This window comes from Plectropomus leopardus, chromosome 4 (genome assembly GCF_008729295.1).
Source record: "Plectropomus leopardus isolate mb chromosome 4, YSFRI_Pleo_2.0, whole genome shotgun sequence".
In the NCBI taxonomy this organism is placed as follows: domain Eukaryota; kingdom Metazoa; phylum Chordata; class Actinopteri; order Perciformes; family Serranidae; genus Plectropomus; species Plectropomus leopardus.
The window spans coordinates 23,309,089-23,328,533 of NC_056466.1; the positions used below are offsets into that span (position 1 = coordinate 23,309,089).

The 19,445-nt window shown below is 39.6% G+C and overlaps 1 protein-coding gene across 1 annotated transcript; it reads right to left on the minus strand.

Moving 5' to 3' along the window:
• Nucleotides 1-347: 347 nt before the first annotated feature.
• On the minus strand, nucleotides 348-19,226 carry LOC121942223 (procollagen galactosyltransferase 1-like). The gene is made up of 12 exons (XM_042485366.1): nucleotides 18,663-19,226; nucleotides 11,773-11,883; nucleotides 11,549-11,666; nucleotides 9,515-9,649; nucleotides 7,499-7,703; nucleotides 7,282-7,401; nucleotides 6,277-6,353; nucleotides 6,083-6,189; nucleotides 5,532-5,664; nucleotides 4,094-4,221; nucleotides 2,560-2,766; nucleotides 348-2,240 (listed from the first exon to the last, which is right to left on the minus strand). Exons 1-12 carry the CDS (start codon nucleotides 18,878-18,880, stop codon nucleotides 1,970-1,972), a joined length of 1,830 nt encoding a protein of 609 aa, XP_042341300.1. The 5' UTR covers nucleotides 18,881-19,226; the 3' UTR covers nucleotides 348-1,969.
• Nucleotides 19,227-19,445: the final 219 nt, after the last annotated feature.

Here is a 19,445-nt window from a genome sequence, read left to right on the forward strand (position 1 = left end):
ATGTCAGTGCTACTGTGTACTTTAATTGAGTTTTGAGGGACTGATGCTCGGGTGTATCCCCTTATAATACAAGCTAAATTCAGTAAAGAACAGCACAACCAATCATTATAAAAGGTTTTATTCATTCTTTGGTTTAAAAAAATGACACACTTTGCAACCACAGATGAGACAAAACATGAAAAGTTGTTTTTTTTTAAATTGATATTCATTCTCTTTTCTCTTTTATTCATTGTTTTTTTGATCTTCAACAAACAAAATGCAACAAAAACTGCAAGATACAGTTAAAACTGTAATGAACAAATCGCAGCTGCTGTCAAAATGTAAAATAAAACACTGATACATTCATGAGTGACACAGTATGTAAGGTTATTAAGTAACAACCTTATAAAACTTACTTAAATAACACACTGACCGAACTAAACAACAAGGGGTTAAGAGTCACTAAAAGAAGAAGGCGCAGTGGTTCCCAGCTCTTTGGTAGAACTCATGCCAGCCAGTAGATGTATACAACTGGTGATTAGGGGTTTCAAGTAGACATTGCCTTATTTTAAGGGACTAAAAGCCAAAGAGTTTGGAGAACCACTGAAAGAATAACACTGTGTAGAAAAGACAACATTTTGGTGATTTTGTTTTCTGCCACGACACTTTTTTTTCAAAATAATCTTTTTTTTTCATTTTAAATATGAAAAGAGATGTAACATAATCGTCTTGTGTTTTCTAAGCTCCTATTTTAAAGCCGAAGCATAGAGTACTGCAGCTTTCACATTTGATTAGGTGATGTTTGGGGGATGTGCTGTGAATAGAGGTCATGTAGACATTTAGGGGTTGAGCTAAATACTGCATTTACTTCAAATTCCTTTTTTAAGTTTAAATTCTCTGGGGGACTTTATATATGAGAAAAGTCTGGGCTACATATTACTTAAGACTTAGAGCTAGGGCTGGGCGATCTAGAGAAAATCAAATACCACAGTATTTTTGACCAAATACCTCAATATCAATATTGCCATGATAATGTAGGGTTGGCTGTTGGTATCATAGACTAAATAATAAAGATGGACAACATGACAGCTGCCAAAAGTGAAGCCAAAACATCTAAATTGCCCCCTGGTGGCTGGCTGCAGTACAGCTCATAGACTCCGCCCCCTGGTGGAAGACGGTTTCTGTCATTCCAGTTGGTTCTTATCATGTTGATGTACTGTGCGTTCTAGTTTTCCTTTTCCTGATAAGTTTGGCTTTAATTAGTCAAATTATGCAATAGAAAAGCGGGGTTAACGTCATGATTGACAGCTGTGTGTGCCAATTGGTGAGCTTACGACCAATGGCGCTGCTTGCAACAGGTTGGACAGGTGTATGGGAGAACTTAATACTGTGGAGATCGCAACTGACAAATCTCTGGCTCCAAATAACACCATCATTGCAAGATGGCAGCACCCGTATCTGAATATTTTGGCTTCATTTTGTGCAGTGGGAATAAGTGGAGATGCATTTTCCATCTTTATTTATGATCTAAGTGGGTAAAAGCATAATTTCAACATAATTTCGCTTTAAAGCAGCCTTTAAAACCAAGAAAAGATGACATTTACGATATAATGATATAAGAAAAAAAAAAAACATTTCGATGTAATATCGATCTGTAGCCCAGCCCTACATGAACTACTTCTTTCTCAGGCTGTGGTCAAGGGATGTGCGTTGGATGCAATAAATAAAAGCTGCTAGCTGACTCTTCAAGAGTTAACTCTACATCTACACCTCATCTCTTTGGAGAAAGATGAAACACTGGAGAAAGAATTCCTCACCAACCCTGCGTCCATCTGACTCTGCCTTTCCTCTCTCTTTTCCTGCAATCTGTTTTATTCTCTCCATCTTATGAATTTCCCTTTACTATCACAGCTTTATTCTATTCCCCTAAACCTTATCTCTGTTCGCCAGAGTCGTCTCTGTCTCTCCTCCTCACGTCCCCTCCTCTTCGTCACAGCTCGTCCCGTGCGCTCCAGTTCTCAAGTTCAGACTGCAGTACGTCAGAGTTCTGGGCCTCGAAGCTCAGCTCCCCCTGCTCCTGAGTTTTTCTCGACTTGGCTCGGTCCCAGTCGGTTTTGACGGTCTCGTTGTCCCAGACCACCGATGTTTCTGTGTCACTGATGTAGCCCTCGTCTCCCGTGTAATGGGTCGGATACACCAGAAGCGGCTCGGCAGAAAACGCACGCAAGTCCCGAGTCTCAAAGTGCTCCATGTACTCTAAACTGATGAGTGAGAGGAGCAGGCAGGATATTTTTTTTATTTATTATTATTTTTTAAACAATTTTATAACTTTTATTAACTTTTATTACTTTAGATTAATGTTAAGAGATTGTAAATACTGATTGCGGTTGGGGAATCCCACTTGTCAAACCCTTTGAGGGTTTTCTGGGGTTCCCCTGCGTGTCTCCTTTTCTTAGAATGTATTATGTTTTAGTTTTTAATATGTGCTAAATAAATCAAATCAAATCAAATCAAATAGATTAACAAGAGAATTAAAAAGAAGAAACAAATGAGAGGAACAGAAAGAAGGCGGATACTCACACTGGGTGTTTGTCGTACATGACGGGAAGGAATTCATCGACAGGGAGCAACTTGGTCAGAGGTTCAGCCCCGAGGAGCTTCTTGGCTCCTTTTAAAGACAACAGGTAGCCTAGTGTCCAGTATGAGTAGTCTGCTTCCACCAGGTTGTGGATGTTGGGTACAGACTTCTCTTGGTGGTCGACCTGCATCCGCTTCCTCCCAATGTAACTGTAGTTAGTATTCAGGACAAGAGGGGAAATAAATATCACAAGCACAATCAAAAACAAATTAAAATCAGTGTATTTACAAAGAACTGATGCAGTCAGTGGATGAGCAAAGCACTGCTCCATAGTTGCTGAATTTATCTAAAATGTGCTTGGAAGAATACTACAAATGATCACTTGTAAGTCAATAACTCACCCTGTGATGCTTCGAATTCATTGAGAGAACATTGTTTTACCCACAAGCCTCCACAGTGAATGGAAAATCCAACAATTGAGAAAATTCTTAATGAATTGCAGTTATAAGCAGCTGCACTGAACAATAGCAAAACTATATCAAAAAAAGTGAAACTTATTCATATTGCCTTTGGTATTTTAGTGGGTAGGTTTATGACGTAAAGAGGGTAAGGTCAGATTCAGAAAAGTCATTCTAATAACACAGACTAACTGTCTGAGACAGTGGTAAACCAGCAGCTCCCATGTTCAGCGAGGTAAAATTACAGTTTTTGTTAATGGGGTTTGGCTTTAAAGAAAGCACAGGAAAGTCTTCCTTTCACTTCAGTTCACCATTAGAAAAGGCTCTCTGTTTCTGAAATACCGATCATACAACTGGATAACTGAGAGTTGCATTATACTGAATGATTTATGTAAAGACGCAAATGTGGACTCCGATGACTTCAACTCATCAGGAATTTTCTCTGTTTTTGGATTCTTCCTTTCCCGTGGAGCCATACGAGATTACGTTTTCTACACAAATTAAACGTACCACGGGGATAACTAATTATTTTGTTGGTGTAGTTTTACTTTGAAGTCCAAAACAGAATTCATTTAAACTGCTGCAGGTATCATGATGCGTATAATATAATCTTTAACCCCAGCTTGTTATTAGTGATGCATGCAGCAATTTCGAAGCCCAGTGTTTGGATGTTTCTTATTGAAACACTCCGTAACTTTAATATGTCTTTGACATTTTATGAAAATAAATAAATAAATAAACTGCCCACCAAAGTTGCTCATTTTGTACAAATCAATCAAATTGGAGACCTACATGCCCAGACACACCAGGTCATAGTCTATGCAGAAAATGAACAGAACTTTTAGTTTTGGAAATAACTCCAAGTTAGCTCTGTTATGGCAGCTGTAAGTCTCTGTGAATGTGAACAAGCTGGAGCAGCTCAGTCGTGTGATGCTAAGATGCATAATTTCCACAAGAGTTTTCAGCATGTGATCAGTGGTGTGTGAGATATCATGTGTGACAGATGGACGGATTTCACTGATAATCCTCTCTGTTTACTACATCGTGTTTTCCTTCTGCTTGTCGAAGCATCACTCACATGAGATCCCAGTCCAGCTTATGTGTTGACACCTCCTGCACCAGCGCCTGGAGACGCCGCTTGAAGAACACCTCGAAGCGGAGGTCGTCCTCAATGACCAGGGAGTTCTGCAGACCACGATCGACTATCTACACACAAATATGCACATGCACACAAAACTTGCATGAATTTTAGTGAATGACTTTGCTACTGAGATGAAAGTGAGCTGGCATTGTCGTGCATTATTGTGATGGAAACATTTATCAAATCCTTTATTGGCATCCTGGGGTCCTTTTTTCAAAATTCTAACACATACTATTACCTTAAAGGTGCATTATGTAAGATCTGGACATCATTTTTAGTTTAAAACATTCAAAAATTGACATAACCCTATGAACAGAGGGTGAAGAATTAACACCTTTAACATTATGTCCAAGATGCCTCTGTATTGTACTGCAGACATATCCACTGGTAAACAAAAAGGGACCGTCCGTTCTGTTATGATACATCCTGGCCTGAGAGGCGATAGTGAGTCACTGTAGCCTCTAGTTTGCCGCAGGAGAGGATGAAGAAGTTGAGCCAGCCTGTTGTCAATGGATACCGTGGATGTATTAAGAAATACAGCGTAGAAGTTACAGTCTCAGTAAATTAATTAGTGTGTAAAACTCAGTGATGTCAGAAGCCCCACGTTCAGTGGCAAAGAAAAGAAGCAAAACTAGAGTAAATATTGGTATGGCTATCCAACACTGGAAACAGCTCTTGGAGAGTAAAAAAGATGCGGTTTGTTGCTGAACTCGCAACGTTTCTTTTAGACTGGTAAGTAACATCTAACGTTGGCTTTTTACTAAAACATATCTTTAGTGTAACTAATGACAACAAACTGTAGGCTTACAGCTCGCCATAATCTTTTCAAATGGCGGGCTGTGACTGTGTCCTTGTTACTGTGGCATTGCTAAAACTGAGCGAAGTGATCTATAGAGTAAAGTCTACACAAATGCCACATGTGAAAATCAAAAGATAACAGCCTTATTTTGACTGGCCGTATTCTTGCTCTGATGTCAGTTATGAGTTGCCTTTATTACTGGTGACATTGCAGAAATGAAATTGCAGTTGTATGGACACAGTAGTAGACCCACTGAAACAATGTCGACCAGTTCACCTTATTGTAACTACTTGGCATTACTGTTATGAAATGAGGCAAGAGGGTGAAATTCTGCCCCGCGTTCAGTTGGACCGGGTGAGTGGTAATTACAAAATGCATCTTTAAAAAACAGCAAGTTGCTGAAAAACCTTATTCCCCAAAAAACAATACATTTATTGAAACATAAATAAGACAAGCTCATTAATCTCACCAGCTGCCTCTCCTCACACAAACTGAGTTACTGTGCTTTTCAGTCATAAATGTTATCTACTGTGCACAGGTAGACCCAGAGGCCTGAGGCCTGGCCAAGCGTCTCACCTCCTTCCAGATGTTGTAATGAGAGAGGAAACAACCCAGTTCACCCTTGGTGAGAGGCCGACCATGATAAGGGTCTTTGTAACCCGGCAGCATCTTAATCCTCATAGACTCTATATCAGTCTTGTTCAGAGCTCTGCGGGAAAAGAGAAGAGATAAACAAAGTGATTAGAGATAAAAACAATAAATTAAATGGATGTATCTGTGTCTGTGAAAAGAGGAAGCGAGGGTTTGAATATACAATAAGGCTTGCATGTGTTAAAAACTGGTTTTCTACTCAGTCTCACCACTTTAAATTAGGATAATAGAAGGTAAAACATGATGCTACCTACTGACTGGAAAGCCTACACAAAGATAAGAGGTCTAATTTACACACAGATGAGCTAAAACAATGTGGTTTGGGGAATATTTAATTATCAGCATGCACCCGCTACTTTTCACCGGGTTGTTTGTCTCGGCTCAGCCTCCCTACATCAATCTACACCGCATGTTGCCGAGGCACAAATCAGGAAGACACAGGCAGTGGGGGAGGAAGAAAAAGATGAGAAACGTACTTGCCATCCACGGCGGCAACGACCTTACAGCTGAGCTCCTGCTCGTACAGAGTTCTTAGCATTCGCTCACGACGGTCAGATCTCCGCACAAGATTTATCATAAACACCTGGGTGCACACAAATGCAAACACTCACACACATGCTTGGGTTTATTCTGTGTGTTTTTCGGTGTGTATGCGATTGAGTGTGCGTACCTCATCAAAGCCCATCTTGTTAGGCTGCTTGGGAGGAAGAGACAGGAAGCTGGAGGGCTCCAATGGAGGATTTCTCACTTTCAAAGGAAAAACAGGGGGGGAGGTTACAAAGAGAATATGTGATGTGATGGAACAGAGGTTCCTAAAATGTGGCTCAGGGATGCTTCTCGGAGTCCTCGGGAGACTTTCAAAACAACCATTAGAACTAAAATACAGAAATATGAGTTAATGTATACTGTTTTTTTAAATCATTATTGGTATTCGTTATGTCTGTTTCCTCATCTACAGCACATACAGTAACAGTAACGCTGCACAAAGACTGCAATTTATACAGTAGAATACAATGTGGGGGTTACTGACAGCTCCAGTAGGACCCTCGCCTAACTGTGATAACATTGATCTATTTTTGGAGTCCTTGATATGAAATCATCTGGGAGGCCCTGAATTACAGGCATCAGTCATACATAATCGCTGTATCTCTTTAATGGCACTTTTTAGTGCTCTCTCTGTTTCCTCTCCCGTTGTACTGTATGTCTCATCTGATTAGCTTTACACACTTGCAGCAATTGGCTGCAGACACATTTTAACAAAGCCATTTTGTCTTCTAGCAAAAGTAAACATTGTCTAATTAAGTATGTAATTTTTTTGGGCAGTGGTATACAGAATATTACATTGCTAAGGTAGGAGCTCCACTCTTTAAGTCAAAATAACTTGAGGCTACTTCTGGAAAACCTCCTTTGCTTTTTCATAATGGGTGCAGCAAAAAACGTTCAGTTCAGCTAAACACAAGTTGGGAAATCAAATAAATGCAAAACCAGCAGATCAGCAGAACATTACACTGCCAGTTAAAGATTAAAAAAACCCAACAAACCTCCATTGTGCAAAGACATACTCAGGTGTAATCGCAGCCTAGTGTCTGTGTAAGTAAAAAGCAAACTCAAACTATTTTACTTTAAATGTACAACTCAAAGAAATCACTCTGCTCTCTTTGATTTCTGAACTCACCCATGACCTCAAGCTGAGTATGCAAGAAGCTGTCCGCCTCATCCTGCAGGGTACCATGGGAACGCATTGGAACTGGGAAATACCCATAAGTTTCTTTGTTGCACACATACATCTGCACATCTGCGAAGATAAAAGAGAGGAAAAACATGCTTACAAACATATGCAAGACATGCTTAGGAAGAGTCTTGGTAACAGCGCTCTGTTGCATTTGTCTGACCTGCAGAGCGAGCTGAGTAGGCAAAGACGATGACATCATCCAGGGCCCAGCTGTACTCCGGGTGTGGTGGATAGAAAGCCAGCTGACGGGAGGCTTCTTTCTGTAGGTCCACTAGGTAGGTGGAGTGGACCATCGGTACAGCGAAACAGCCACGACGTTCCCGCTTACGGATAGGCATGTAGGCTGGTGTACGCTTATAGTAACCCTGAAGTGAGTGCACACAAACACAGTATGGTTTCACGTGATTTTCTTGCATCCAGCTTCTTTCCGATGAAACTAGAGTTCCTGTCTCGGGGTTGTATGTCTCCACCAGCTCGTCACGTTGCAGCATACATCCATGTCTGTCCTGACTCATTTAATATATGTAGTTAAGACTTTGAAGGAATTTAATAAAGGTTTTAAAGGGATTTTTGGCAAAACATGGATGCTCACACACATCTTCGCAGTTTCATGTTTTGTGAGATCATTGTGACCGTGACCTTTGACCACCAAAATCTACTCAGTTCATCTTTCAGTCCAAATTTACTAAATTTGAAGAAATTCCCTCCTGGCGTTCCTGAGGTACCTCCTTCACAAGGATGGGACTGACAGATGACACGAAAACAAAATGCCTCTGGCCACAGCTGTCGCTGGTGCAGAGGCCGAATAAAAAGCTGTGGAAAACTCAAACTGTGATCTGATCTGATCTGAGATATTTGACAGAGACTTGATTGAGAAAATTGGTTGCCCCAAGTCTACAACTCTATGTCCATGTGTTGGTTTGAAAGACCTTATAGGAATAAGACATGTCTAAAAACTTTATACTTCACTAAAATACTGAAAGAAGTAATAGTTTTAATTGTGAAAAAAATTATTAATTAATAAGTGATTAAAACTGAATGATACTGACTTACAGGAAGAGACACTGACAGACATTGCTTTCTGCCTTTTGGCTACAGGCCCATTAACTGTCACTGAAGAAAATGTTCTCTGCAGGAATCAGACAGGCGGAGTCTTGGTTGGAGTTTATTCTGTGCTGGAGGATAGACAATGTCCATATGTCTACTCTGATTTGAATAGAAGCAAAGATGGTTACTTAAAGGCATCCTGTCTCGACAGAAATATATCACGGACAGAACTGCTTCCAAGACACCCACATACAGTACGCAATGCCTGATACATCAGATGTGCGAGTCTGATTAGTCACAATCAAGTTTGCATGACTGCAATGACGTCTGCAAATTAGATTGTTTTTTCCTACAGTTGAATAATTTAAATTAAAATAACTTTATCAGGCATACATCAATTAAAAGTCACTTTTGAGCAAGCCTTATCAGCCGCACAAACAGCAGTATTATCTGGTAGTTACATCTGGTAGCTAGTCAGAGCTGTTGTATCAGAGCAGGGAATTTTCAGTTCACCTGTGAGACGAATCATTTACTTTAATTTACAAAGCATATTTAGCAGGGCATTGTGCTCCTGTCTAGTACTCTGAGGGGAATCACTTGAATACAATAAAAATAAGAAAACTTCTCTACTGGTCCTTCAAATTGACTCATTTACAGTGTTTCTAAAACAGCTTTTTTGTACAAATTTGATTTCTTCATGCAAAACAGAAAATAATCAAGTGTAAAATTCCCTCTGGATCATATTTATACATTATGAAGCTGGAAGGAGATGGACTCTATTATTCAGCGGCACTGCATGAAAAGTGGTATTTTATTCACCATCAGTAACCCACAGAGTTTATAGCAGACTTTGTCTGGATTGCTTTATTTGTCCAAAGATGTAAAATAAGAGGTTTTTACAGAGACATTATAAAGAAGCTACAATGACGAATAATCTTTATAGTTTGTTGGTTCAGTTTATGTTTTAGAGTAAAACTGGATGATGGTGGAAACGTTGTTTCTACTGTTACCATAGTATTTCAAAATCTTTTTTAGACACACACAAATGACATGAAGGGACTGTGAGATGTGCCTACAGCTGTTTTACAGGTATGTTACCAACGGCATTAAAACAAAACATGTGCAGTACCTGTGAAGTCATGCCGCACCAGAAGTTAGAGTACGCAGCTCTGGACTCCAGCATCGGCGCTACAATTGTTTTGTTCTCACTAATCAGTTTCCACAACGTGTCTGGGTTGGTGAGCAGGTTGTCACAGTCAGCCACCTGCAGGCGGACGAGAAGGGCACAATATTGACAAGATTCAAACATGCACATGCACATGCAAGCACAGACAAAATGTCACCCGCTGTCACTAAATGATTGATTGAGCCACAGCAACATTGTTCACTCACAGCCCAGAATTTTAAACGAGCCTCACCAACAGGCTGCACTTGTATTTGCAGATGGATGTTCTCTACTCTGGTGTGTTCAGAACAACGGCTGTTCAATGCCAAAATTCAATATTTAACCCTGAGTATGTTTGCCTCAGTGTCTCATCAAGAGCAGCTCCAGTACATGAAGACTGCTCCCAGTCAATCTGCATTTTTATTCAGTCATAATATTTATCCAGATACTGCCAATGTTAAGCCAACGGACATTTGAAATAATAAATTTGTGATAATCACCCATGCCGATGTATCAGCTGATCCCCGATACAGAAACATCATTACTGGCCTACGAGGGTGTGAATCACAAGTTTCATCATATTATAATATTTCATTGATTCTTCAGATAACAAAATGATCGATGCTTATAAAAGAAAGTCTGCCTCGATACAATTTAGATTCAATTCAATTAAGTGGCCTGCGATAAATTCAAGCCAAAATCAGTAAATACCCTCATTGTCTTTTTCTGGACTGCTTGCCATTGTCTGCTTGATGCTAAGCCTCCAGCACTGTTTGAAAGTTTAGACAAAGGTGTATCTTAAAAATGGCATCAATGCATCAATGTATTGAATCAATGAATTAATCATGGTCAATGTATCGTTACACCCCTACTGGACAACATATCAGCTAATAAATAACACAAACTTGCACAGGAGACGAGCAAACAATATGTATGAGGTAGTTAAGAAGCATTGTCAAAAAGAAATCCTTAAAAATGAAAAAAAGAAACAAAGAAAGAAGCCATATATTATTAGATTTTGCAATACATTGCAATTTTTTTGTTGTTGATTGAGAGGCACTGACTGTGTGTCCTTATGAATGTCAAAGGGAGCAACATTTGACTCTGTGTATGAACAAAACAGCTCAATAAAATATGCATAGAAAAATAGATATTAAAATGTCAATATCAGCATCAACCACAAAAGTCAGACTACAGTTTATACTACTATATATTTCTTACCGACTCTCCTACATTTTACCTCATGGCTATGGAAAATAGACATTTTTACTGTGCATCAGAGTTCATTGTTGACCTTGGAAATGTTTGTGCAACAAAACAAAAAACACTTTTACTGGCTTTTGAGAAAAACATTTTAACAACTCAAAATCAGTGCATGTAAGCTTGAAATGCATGTAACCACAGCAACAATACTTAGGATTCATTTTACATTAAGTTAACTCTTACTAGTGAAATGTTATGTAAACAGGAATTAACTGACTACAAACAAATATCTGAACTCCACCTCTCTCCTTCACATTGCAGCATTCATCGCCCCCTCTTTTTGTATCAGAACACCTCATTATGCTTTATGTTGCATTGCTTTAATCTGCCGAAACAAAACAGCAAATTTAAAACACAAAGAACGCTTGCATGTCACAGAGATGATCCCTGGGAGATTAGATTTTAAGACTAAATATATTTTAACACATTAAATTAAATCTGCAATCATGAGTAGTCATCAAAATGTCTCTAGCTCTAATTCATTTTCATCTATGTTCCTTTTTTTTGTAAAGAACTGAGCTTTGCTTCCTCATCCACATTTTTAATTTTGACCTTGTTTCTCTAAAAAGGAATAATCAAGTGCACACAATGGATGCACTGGTATTTAAAGAATCGAGTGACTCAGCGTACTTACTTCCACATAACTCCACACACTTCTGACCCAGAGTCAGAGGCATCACTGAGAGTGCATAATAAGAGGAGGCTTATGAAGCTGCTGCGGGGGTTAAAACATACCAGCAGGTAGTCGGCCCAGATCTCACGGGCGGTCTCCAGCGCTGCCTGACGGAGCTTCATTACATGTTCATAACGGAGATTATTCCAGTGCTTAGGCCCAACCTCGTCTTCGAAGGCACTGAGACATGCACAGACAGTAATCATTAAGTAACATAAGTCTCTCTCTCTCACACACACACACACACACACACTCGTACTCACTTCTTCATACACACACACAGTACCTGGGTTCATCGTCAGGTCTCCACTCCACATAGTGATAGTAATTCTGCACCTTGACGAGCCAGTCTCTCAGGATGGCTGTGGTGTTGTCTATGTTGTGATCTGTCGCCACCCTGAGGGAAAGAGAAGGACAGAGAGATCACGACTTTGGAGCACCTTGATCGCCACCAATGCAGGGTGTTGACAGGCTTCAGACACTTATATTTAATGCTTTTTAAAACCTTTTAATAGTATTTGTAACTAAATTTGAGACCAATTTTTTGCGACAAATTATTTTTTTCTTATTTGTCTTATTCAAGCATGGCAGGTTAGTGTAAAGGTATTAAATATGTGGTCCTGTGCAGAGATAGGCTTTATGTAGTAATAAGGTTATCCAAGTGTGTTAGGTCAATCTACATTTTGCCATCAAGAGCAATAAGTACAAGTATAAAGACATTACAAGTACACGTATAGCATTTGGACTTTTTTGTAAAAAAAAAAAAATATATGTTATTATGAAATTAGTAAATGATTAATTTAATAGTTGACAGTTAATAAGTCACTGCAGCTCTAAAAGATATTCTTTTTAATGACCCAGTGGTACTATGGCTTAGGGGATCTATGGATAAAATCTTGTGTCACTGACACTGTGTTGAATTTCATACATTATTACAGTAAAGTCAAGTCAATTTTATTTATCGCATATCAAAAATGTGCCTCAGTATTTGGGGCATTAGGGATGCAATGACCTGATATCCTGGAAGGGTATTGGTCCTGATACTGACATTATGAAGCCGTGCCTGCTCCTCATAAAAAAACGCTTTACAGCCACTGTCATTTTAAATTCAGCGATTCCACCTTTATTCAGTTGAATTGGGCCATAAACCGACATTTGAGCACCACAGCAATCCCTGTGCTTATTCATATATATAGGCCAGCAGTTATTATTCTGTCACTCAAACGGCATTCTCACCACAGTAGCTCCATTGTTTTCTCTGTTCATTTATTGCAGTGAGCGAAAGCCTCTAAATAAATAATACATCCACTTAAAGTAAAAAGTGATGTGTAGTTATATGCTCATGTTACCTTCACATAGAGGAAAGATCCCAAACACTGCATTCGCTGAGGGATGCAGACGATGAATTAGAGGGGGGAAAACACTGGTATCAGATTGGTACTCGGTACTGGGCAGTGGCTCTTATCGCTTGATTGGAATTAAGATCAGTATTTAGGATTAGGACTGATCCAGAGATATGTATCCGGTCATGGTACATTCTTTGGAAACGCAATTAAGAAACAGTTTATATTTAAATAACATTAACTACTGAATGGTTAGCAGTAGGTCATACTGACACAGTCAAATAATTCAGAATAATGACTCAACCCTTCATTCATCAGTAGATTGACCTCATTAGTGGAATAAAGCAACAAAAGTTTCAACATGCAACTTCAGTTTTAGTTTTGGGCAATTAGTCAGACCAAAAAAAAAAAAAAACGCAGTTGTAGATGCCACCTTGGACTCATGGACTAATGGGAATATTTTACTTCCCTCTGATTTTTGTGTAGACCTCACAATGAGCTGATAAATGCTAACTCAAACATAAATTAAAAAAGGGTTAATTAGTAATCAAAAAACCCAATTTCAAAACAGTGACTTGAACAAATTAAAACTTAATTTGGAAACTATCATTATCAGTGCTTTAAAAACTTTAAAAAATATGTGCAATGTGAACATGGTGACCAGAATGATGTATAATGATTCACTGCTCAAATACGCTCAGAAAAGTCGAGCACTCAACTGTAATACAGTCTTAACCTGTAGTAAACACATTTTGGGGGTTATTTGTGAACAGAATATTGACAAATTATCACCTGAAAGAGTTGCCTTTTTAACATTGTCATTTTAAAGGTCTAGTGTGAAGGATATTTCCTCCTAAATCCAACGCACTGGACTTTTATCAGTTTGGAAACCATTTATATGAAAACACAAATAACTGCAGCTTTAAGAAATCTGGCAAAAAAAACATTAAAGAGAGATCTCAAACAAGTTACATAAGATATTGCATTGATTTAATATTTATTTATAACGTGTCTCTGCTTTCTTCTTCTGAGGGTCTTGACGTCGTAAAAAAAGAGCTGCACATCACTACCGTCATGCGCGGACAAAGGGGGAAGATCAGACAATAGGGGCAGAGGAGGGGAGCAGCGGCATTCGTCTGCTGTCTGTGTTATCAAAACAAATCTCAGTGTGTGTGTGAGGGAGGGGCACAGACAGTCAAAGCAAGAGAGGGGGAAAGAATGTGTAAATATGAGAAAAATGGATTCACTCCGAGCCCTGTCATGTAGTGAGTGACAGTCGGCGTGCCGCAGGTAGTTTCCCATCTGTTCGTGGCGTTTTAACACAGTAGTGTCGTCCCCGCACCTACATGTGACTGACCCACCAATCCATCTTCCTCTTCCTCCTGTCTCTCTAGCTTTCCCTCTCTGGCTGCTGTGAAGTTTTGAATGAGCAGAAGTAGTGAATAAAATCAGTTTACGCAGAGGATATTTTGGTTTTGCTTGTACGCAAGTGACAGACCCATGCCAAAAGGATAAGAGAAAGATGAGAAAGAGACAGAGAGATAAAAATGGAAGATTTATGGATTGATAATATCCACCCTGCATGTCCCTGCAGAACACACACACACACACACACACACACTCGCCAAGTACTCCATCTTAACCTGTCTGGCTGATAACTGCAGGTATCGACAGGTGGCATGCAAGCAGATCACTTTATGTCTCTCACGCTGCATTTCAAAAACCTTTTATATTTGTTCTTTTACTGAGAGAAGGGATATGTTATAGATCAAAGCAACCACGCAGAAAACTGAGCTCCGGCTGCCACATGGGCATAGTTAGACTCAGGCACAGAGGCTGAATTTGCTGGCAGCAGTACAAGGAAAAAAGCTCAACATCCAGGCTGGTTTGTTTAAACAGACACACGGACACTTGAATCCCTTTGCTCCCACTGAAAAAAGTTGCGCTCAGCAGTCAGACGAGGCCCGGCACCCTTTTGGGTGAAACGATTCCTAAGATTTCAACTGCTCAAGGGGTTGAAATTGAAATGGATACAGCTTATAAGTATCTAGGTATTATTACTGATCAAACCACACTCTGAGAACAAGCTGAAACTTAAAGTGGAAAGCGATAAGTTTTCAATTTTTCAATTCTACCCCCAACTAACGTCTCCAAGTGATATTACTGGTGACGCCACTGTCGCAAACACTTGCGGTATCACTTTCCGTTTTCCTCAGAAATCGGAAACTGTCCACAGTCGAGCAATCGACACGAAACAACATCATCAAGATTGAAGAGAGAAGAAAAACACGTCCACTGAAAAGGTAAATCATTTTGTAATTATTTAGGATATTTATATTTTATTTGTTTTAAAATAAAAGACGCCAATAGTTTCTGTAACCTAGCGTCACTTTATTTTGACCGTTGTTATGGACCCCGCTTGTTGCAGATCCTCTACATTTAACTGCTTCATGAATAACTAAGCTAAAATGTGGGATCGAATTGCAGGTAGGTCTAGCTATATGACTATACGACTATATTCATGGAATATATTATAATAACTGCTCATATAATGCGACGTTCATTTTATACTGTTACAGTGACCACACAAACAGATCGACTTATATATCAATGTAAGTAATATTATGGCAGCCTGAATGTGTATCCAGTGATGTTATTCTACAAAACTGGTATCTTTTGCTGTGGAGAATTTCTGCAGTTACTTTACTTGTTCCACTCTGCCATTTACATTACTACTGTGGACAGTAAAGACAGCTGCAAAATCACTGGTTCACTGCAAAATTACTCCTTTTGTTGCTGATAGCTAGTGCTGTACCCTGGAAAACAAACAGCACATTTCTCTTCCTGCTTTTGTTGTGCATTGGTTGACGCACTACCTTTGTGCTGTAAATCAATCCTTCATATTTCCCCAGAGACGCTACCCTGAGGCAGGCAAAATTGCAAAGTGAAAGCTAGGCTAATAGCAAACAAATTTGAATGCAGTTTTTTCATTGTTTTATAGCCATTGCATTGTGCAATCAACATTACATTCAGAATTTAATATCACTTAATTTCAGAATCAAGAATGTTATCTCTGGAGGCTCAAAATTAAGTCTCTTTTTGAGGAATAAATCCTGTTTCTCACTCCAAGCAAAGAAACACTGGAGTTTGGCAACGGACTATAGTGACCTTCTCTTTATGACTGCACCTGACCAGTGCCTAAAGAAGTTGCATACTGTCCGACTTTGTGCTTTGCATTGTATTACTGGCTATGGAAGTCGTGTACACCACCGTACACTTTACGCTACTGCTAAATGGCCTTCTTTGTCCGCCCAGAGACTCTTGCATTGGTTGCTTTTTGTATATAAATCTCTGCTTGGGCTGATTCCTTCTTATTTGTGTACATACATGTAAAACCCAAACTAATATATCCCGCCCTCTCACAATAATCTACAAATGACAATCCCCAGGGTTTGAATAGAACTTTGCAAAAAAGCTTAAGATGCGCTGCCCCCTCTTCTTGAGATAACTTACAGAAGGACCTGAAATTGTCTGAGCTGATAACTATTTAAGTCGATCTTAAATGATCAAGAAAAATAGCTGTCTTAGTGAATGTGATCGCTATCCAGATAATCACTGAAATTGTTATAGACAGTTGCACATGTTTATGTATTCAACGGGTTTTTGTGTTTTATTTTGACTGGATTTTATGCTTGCTTCTTTATAAATTGTATTTGTCTGCTTGTATTAATCGTTGCATACTGCCCTCTTGGCCAGGTTGATCTTGAAAAACAAAAAAAGTGTTTTTTTATACGTAAATGAGACTTTTACCTGGTTTAATAAAGGATATATACAAATTAAAGGAGTCGATGAATCAAATGAATTTCCAAACACATATTCACAATAACTCTGCCTAAAAGCTGTTGCTCTCATTTGCCTTCATAAGGTCAGTGAGTTTGCAGGAAATATAATCTAACCTGTCAGGTCTGAATGCTGATGAAAAGATTAAACTAATCTTCAAAAACAGATCTACTGGCACAGGATCAACATGACAAGAGGAAGTGAGCAGCAGAGACAAGACTAATGTGGAAGGCTGGTGACTGAACAACAGGCGGAGGTTGAGGAAGGTAAATCCTGCAGAAGCTTTTAATAGACGGCTTCACAGACACAGTTTGTTGAACTTGGATTGTATAGATTCTGAAAGCTCAGGTGCAATTTATAAACTTCTTTTTAACCCTTCAGCATCCTGCTCAACCGTTTGGTAGAGCACATTCTGAGTCACTTTATCTTCATGAAAAATGTGTTGAATTCAGCTCAATCTGACTGAGCTGTCTCTACCACTTTGTTTAGGTTTTTTATGCTAAAAGAATCAACTGGATGTTGCTTTGTCTCTAATAGTCTGCCTTTTCAGTTTGCCTTCTACAGTATGTTAGTGACAACAAAAAAAAATTACACCAGATATGAGCTCTCTGTGTGGTGGGATTTTCATGTTTACTCAACAAGTTAAATGGGTCTTAGTGAACAGATTTCTGTAACTTTAAACAAAAAAATAAACTCCCATTAGGGTCAAATAATTTTCTTAAAATATGCTCTAATGGTTGATTTGGCCTTCTATGGTAAAGGTAATGAAGCTAATGAAGGTAAAGTGTTTGGTAATGTAAAAATAAACTTCTGATCAATGATTATTGTTAAATAATAGATTTAATGTTGTCCACTGCATATACAGTGAAAAGAGTTTGTAAGTATGATTTTTTAAATGTCTAAAGCCAAGTTTTAAGAAAGGGTTGAGCTGGCCTTTTATGGGAAAAGTACTGATGCTTGTGATTTTTTATTTTAAATGGATGAATATTTGTTGTTGTTAATACCTTATTTTTGATGTTATTCCATTATATATTTGGTGAAAGAAATGATATCAATATGATTTTTTTCACCATTTCTGAGACATTTTAAAGGTACTGTAATATGCAAGGAAATAACACAGCAACAAGTACTGGTAATACTACTAATTTCATGGTCCCAAATTGATAAATGTTGGTATACTAACACATTACAAGCATAACAGTAAATGATTTATAATTTTTTTAATTTATTTCTCTCTGTTTTACCATTACCATGGACGGCCCTCTCAACCGTTCGTTAGAGGCCTATATTTTATCTTTAAAAATTATGGAGTATGATACAAAAATAGATTCTTGTTATTATAGCCCCAGTGATATTAAAAATGGAAAAAAGAGAAAAAGTTTCCATTTCCCTTTTTATGGTGGGGAATCGAAAGAGCATTGCTGGTTTAAGACGAAGATGTGGAAATAGGAAGAGGGGAAGAAGGAGGGGAAAGAAATAGGAGGGTGGGGTGAAGGGGAAAAACGGAGGGGCGATGAGAGAGACGGTCTGTGACTGAATGGAACTTTTCACGAGCCCGAGTCCGCTGCTGCAACCCGCCCTCCGTGTCCCGCTGCTGGGGCCAAATCCCTTCAAAACACCGGTGTGTGTGTGTGTGTAAACTATAACCACGCTTGTCTAAACTTCACTCATTTCACTGCCAACTTTATTTGTGAAACGTGGAGATAAAGCGCTCGTGCGTTTCCTACATCTTGATAACATAATCACAGCGGCCCCACCTGGCAAAAACTCACAAGCGCACGCGCAGACGCACGCAGAGTTTTTCCCTATAATATGTCCACATGAGCTCCATATAGGCTTGACGTGTCTCTTTATTGACCTCACACTGACGTTAAATCACACTTTGCCACACTTTAATACCAGTTCAATATTCTTAACATACTTTTAAAAGTTTTCCCGTGTTATAGTGTGACACTCCGAGTCTTATTTTTTAGGGTACAGCGATGACACTCACCACAGCGCAATGCGGTCCTTCGGGTAGTTGAGGCGCTCGATGGCTCCGAGGAACAGCGGCAGAGAGTGCGCCGAGTTGCGGCAGACCAGCGCGACGACGACCCGGGGAGCGAGCAGCGAAGACTCGGGGCTCCAGCGCTCCTCGGGGAAGTACCCCCGGCTCGGGCCCGGCAGGAGAACGAACAGCAGGGCAGGCAGCAGTGAGGTGACCCGGGGCATGGCAGGGGAGAGAGACTGGCTGGTGACGCGGCGACGGGAGTAGCAGGCACGGAGGATGTGGAGGCTGAGGGTCCCGCTGTTGTGTTACGCCGACAGCGGATATATGGCGGAGGAGCACGGGCTGAATTAAAGGGCAGGTCTGGACTGGTTTAAGGGGAGCTCTGTGTTCTCAAAATACAGTCGCAGGCCCGCATGTTTGTCCCTCGTGTAAAGTCATATGGAAATAAATTATATCAGGGAGTTCCTGTCATGTTTGAGTTTAGGATTAATTGTATTTTTTGTATGAATATCCTTTTTCAAAATCCTACAAGGATAAGCAGGCTGCGAGGCTTCTCCCTGTAATAAACTGTCCTCCCCTTTAAGAGCAGATCCAGCTGTAAGAAACAGCTAGAAAACTACATGGGCGTGGCCATGTGTTCAATATACAGGAGGATCACCCAGTGACTCAAAAAGTGGTGATACTGGTTCTGTGCAGTGGCCCCCAGTCTATTTGGCGTGTGGGCCCCTTAAATTCTCAGATTATATTATATGCAAGATCTTAGAGACCTGTGATAGAATATGCTGG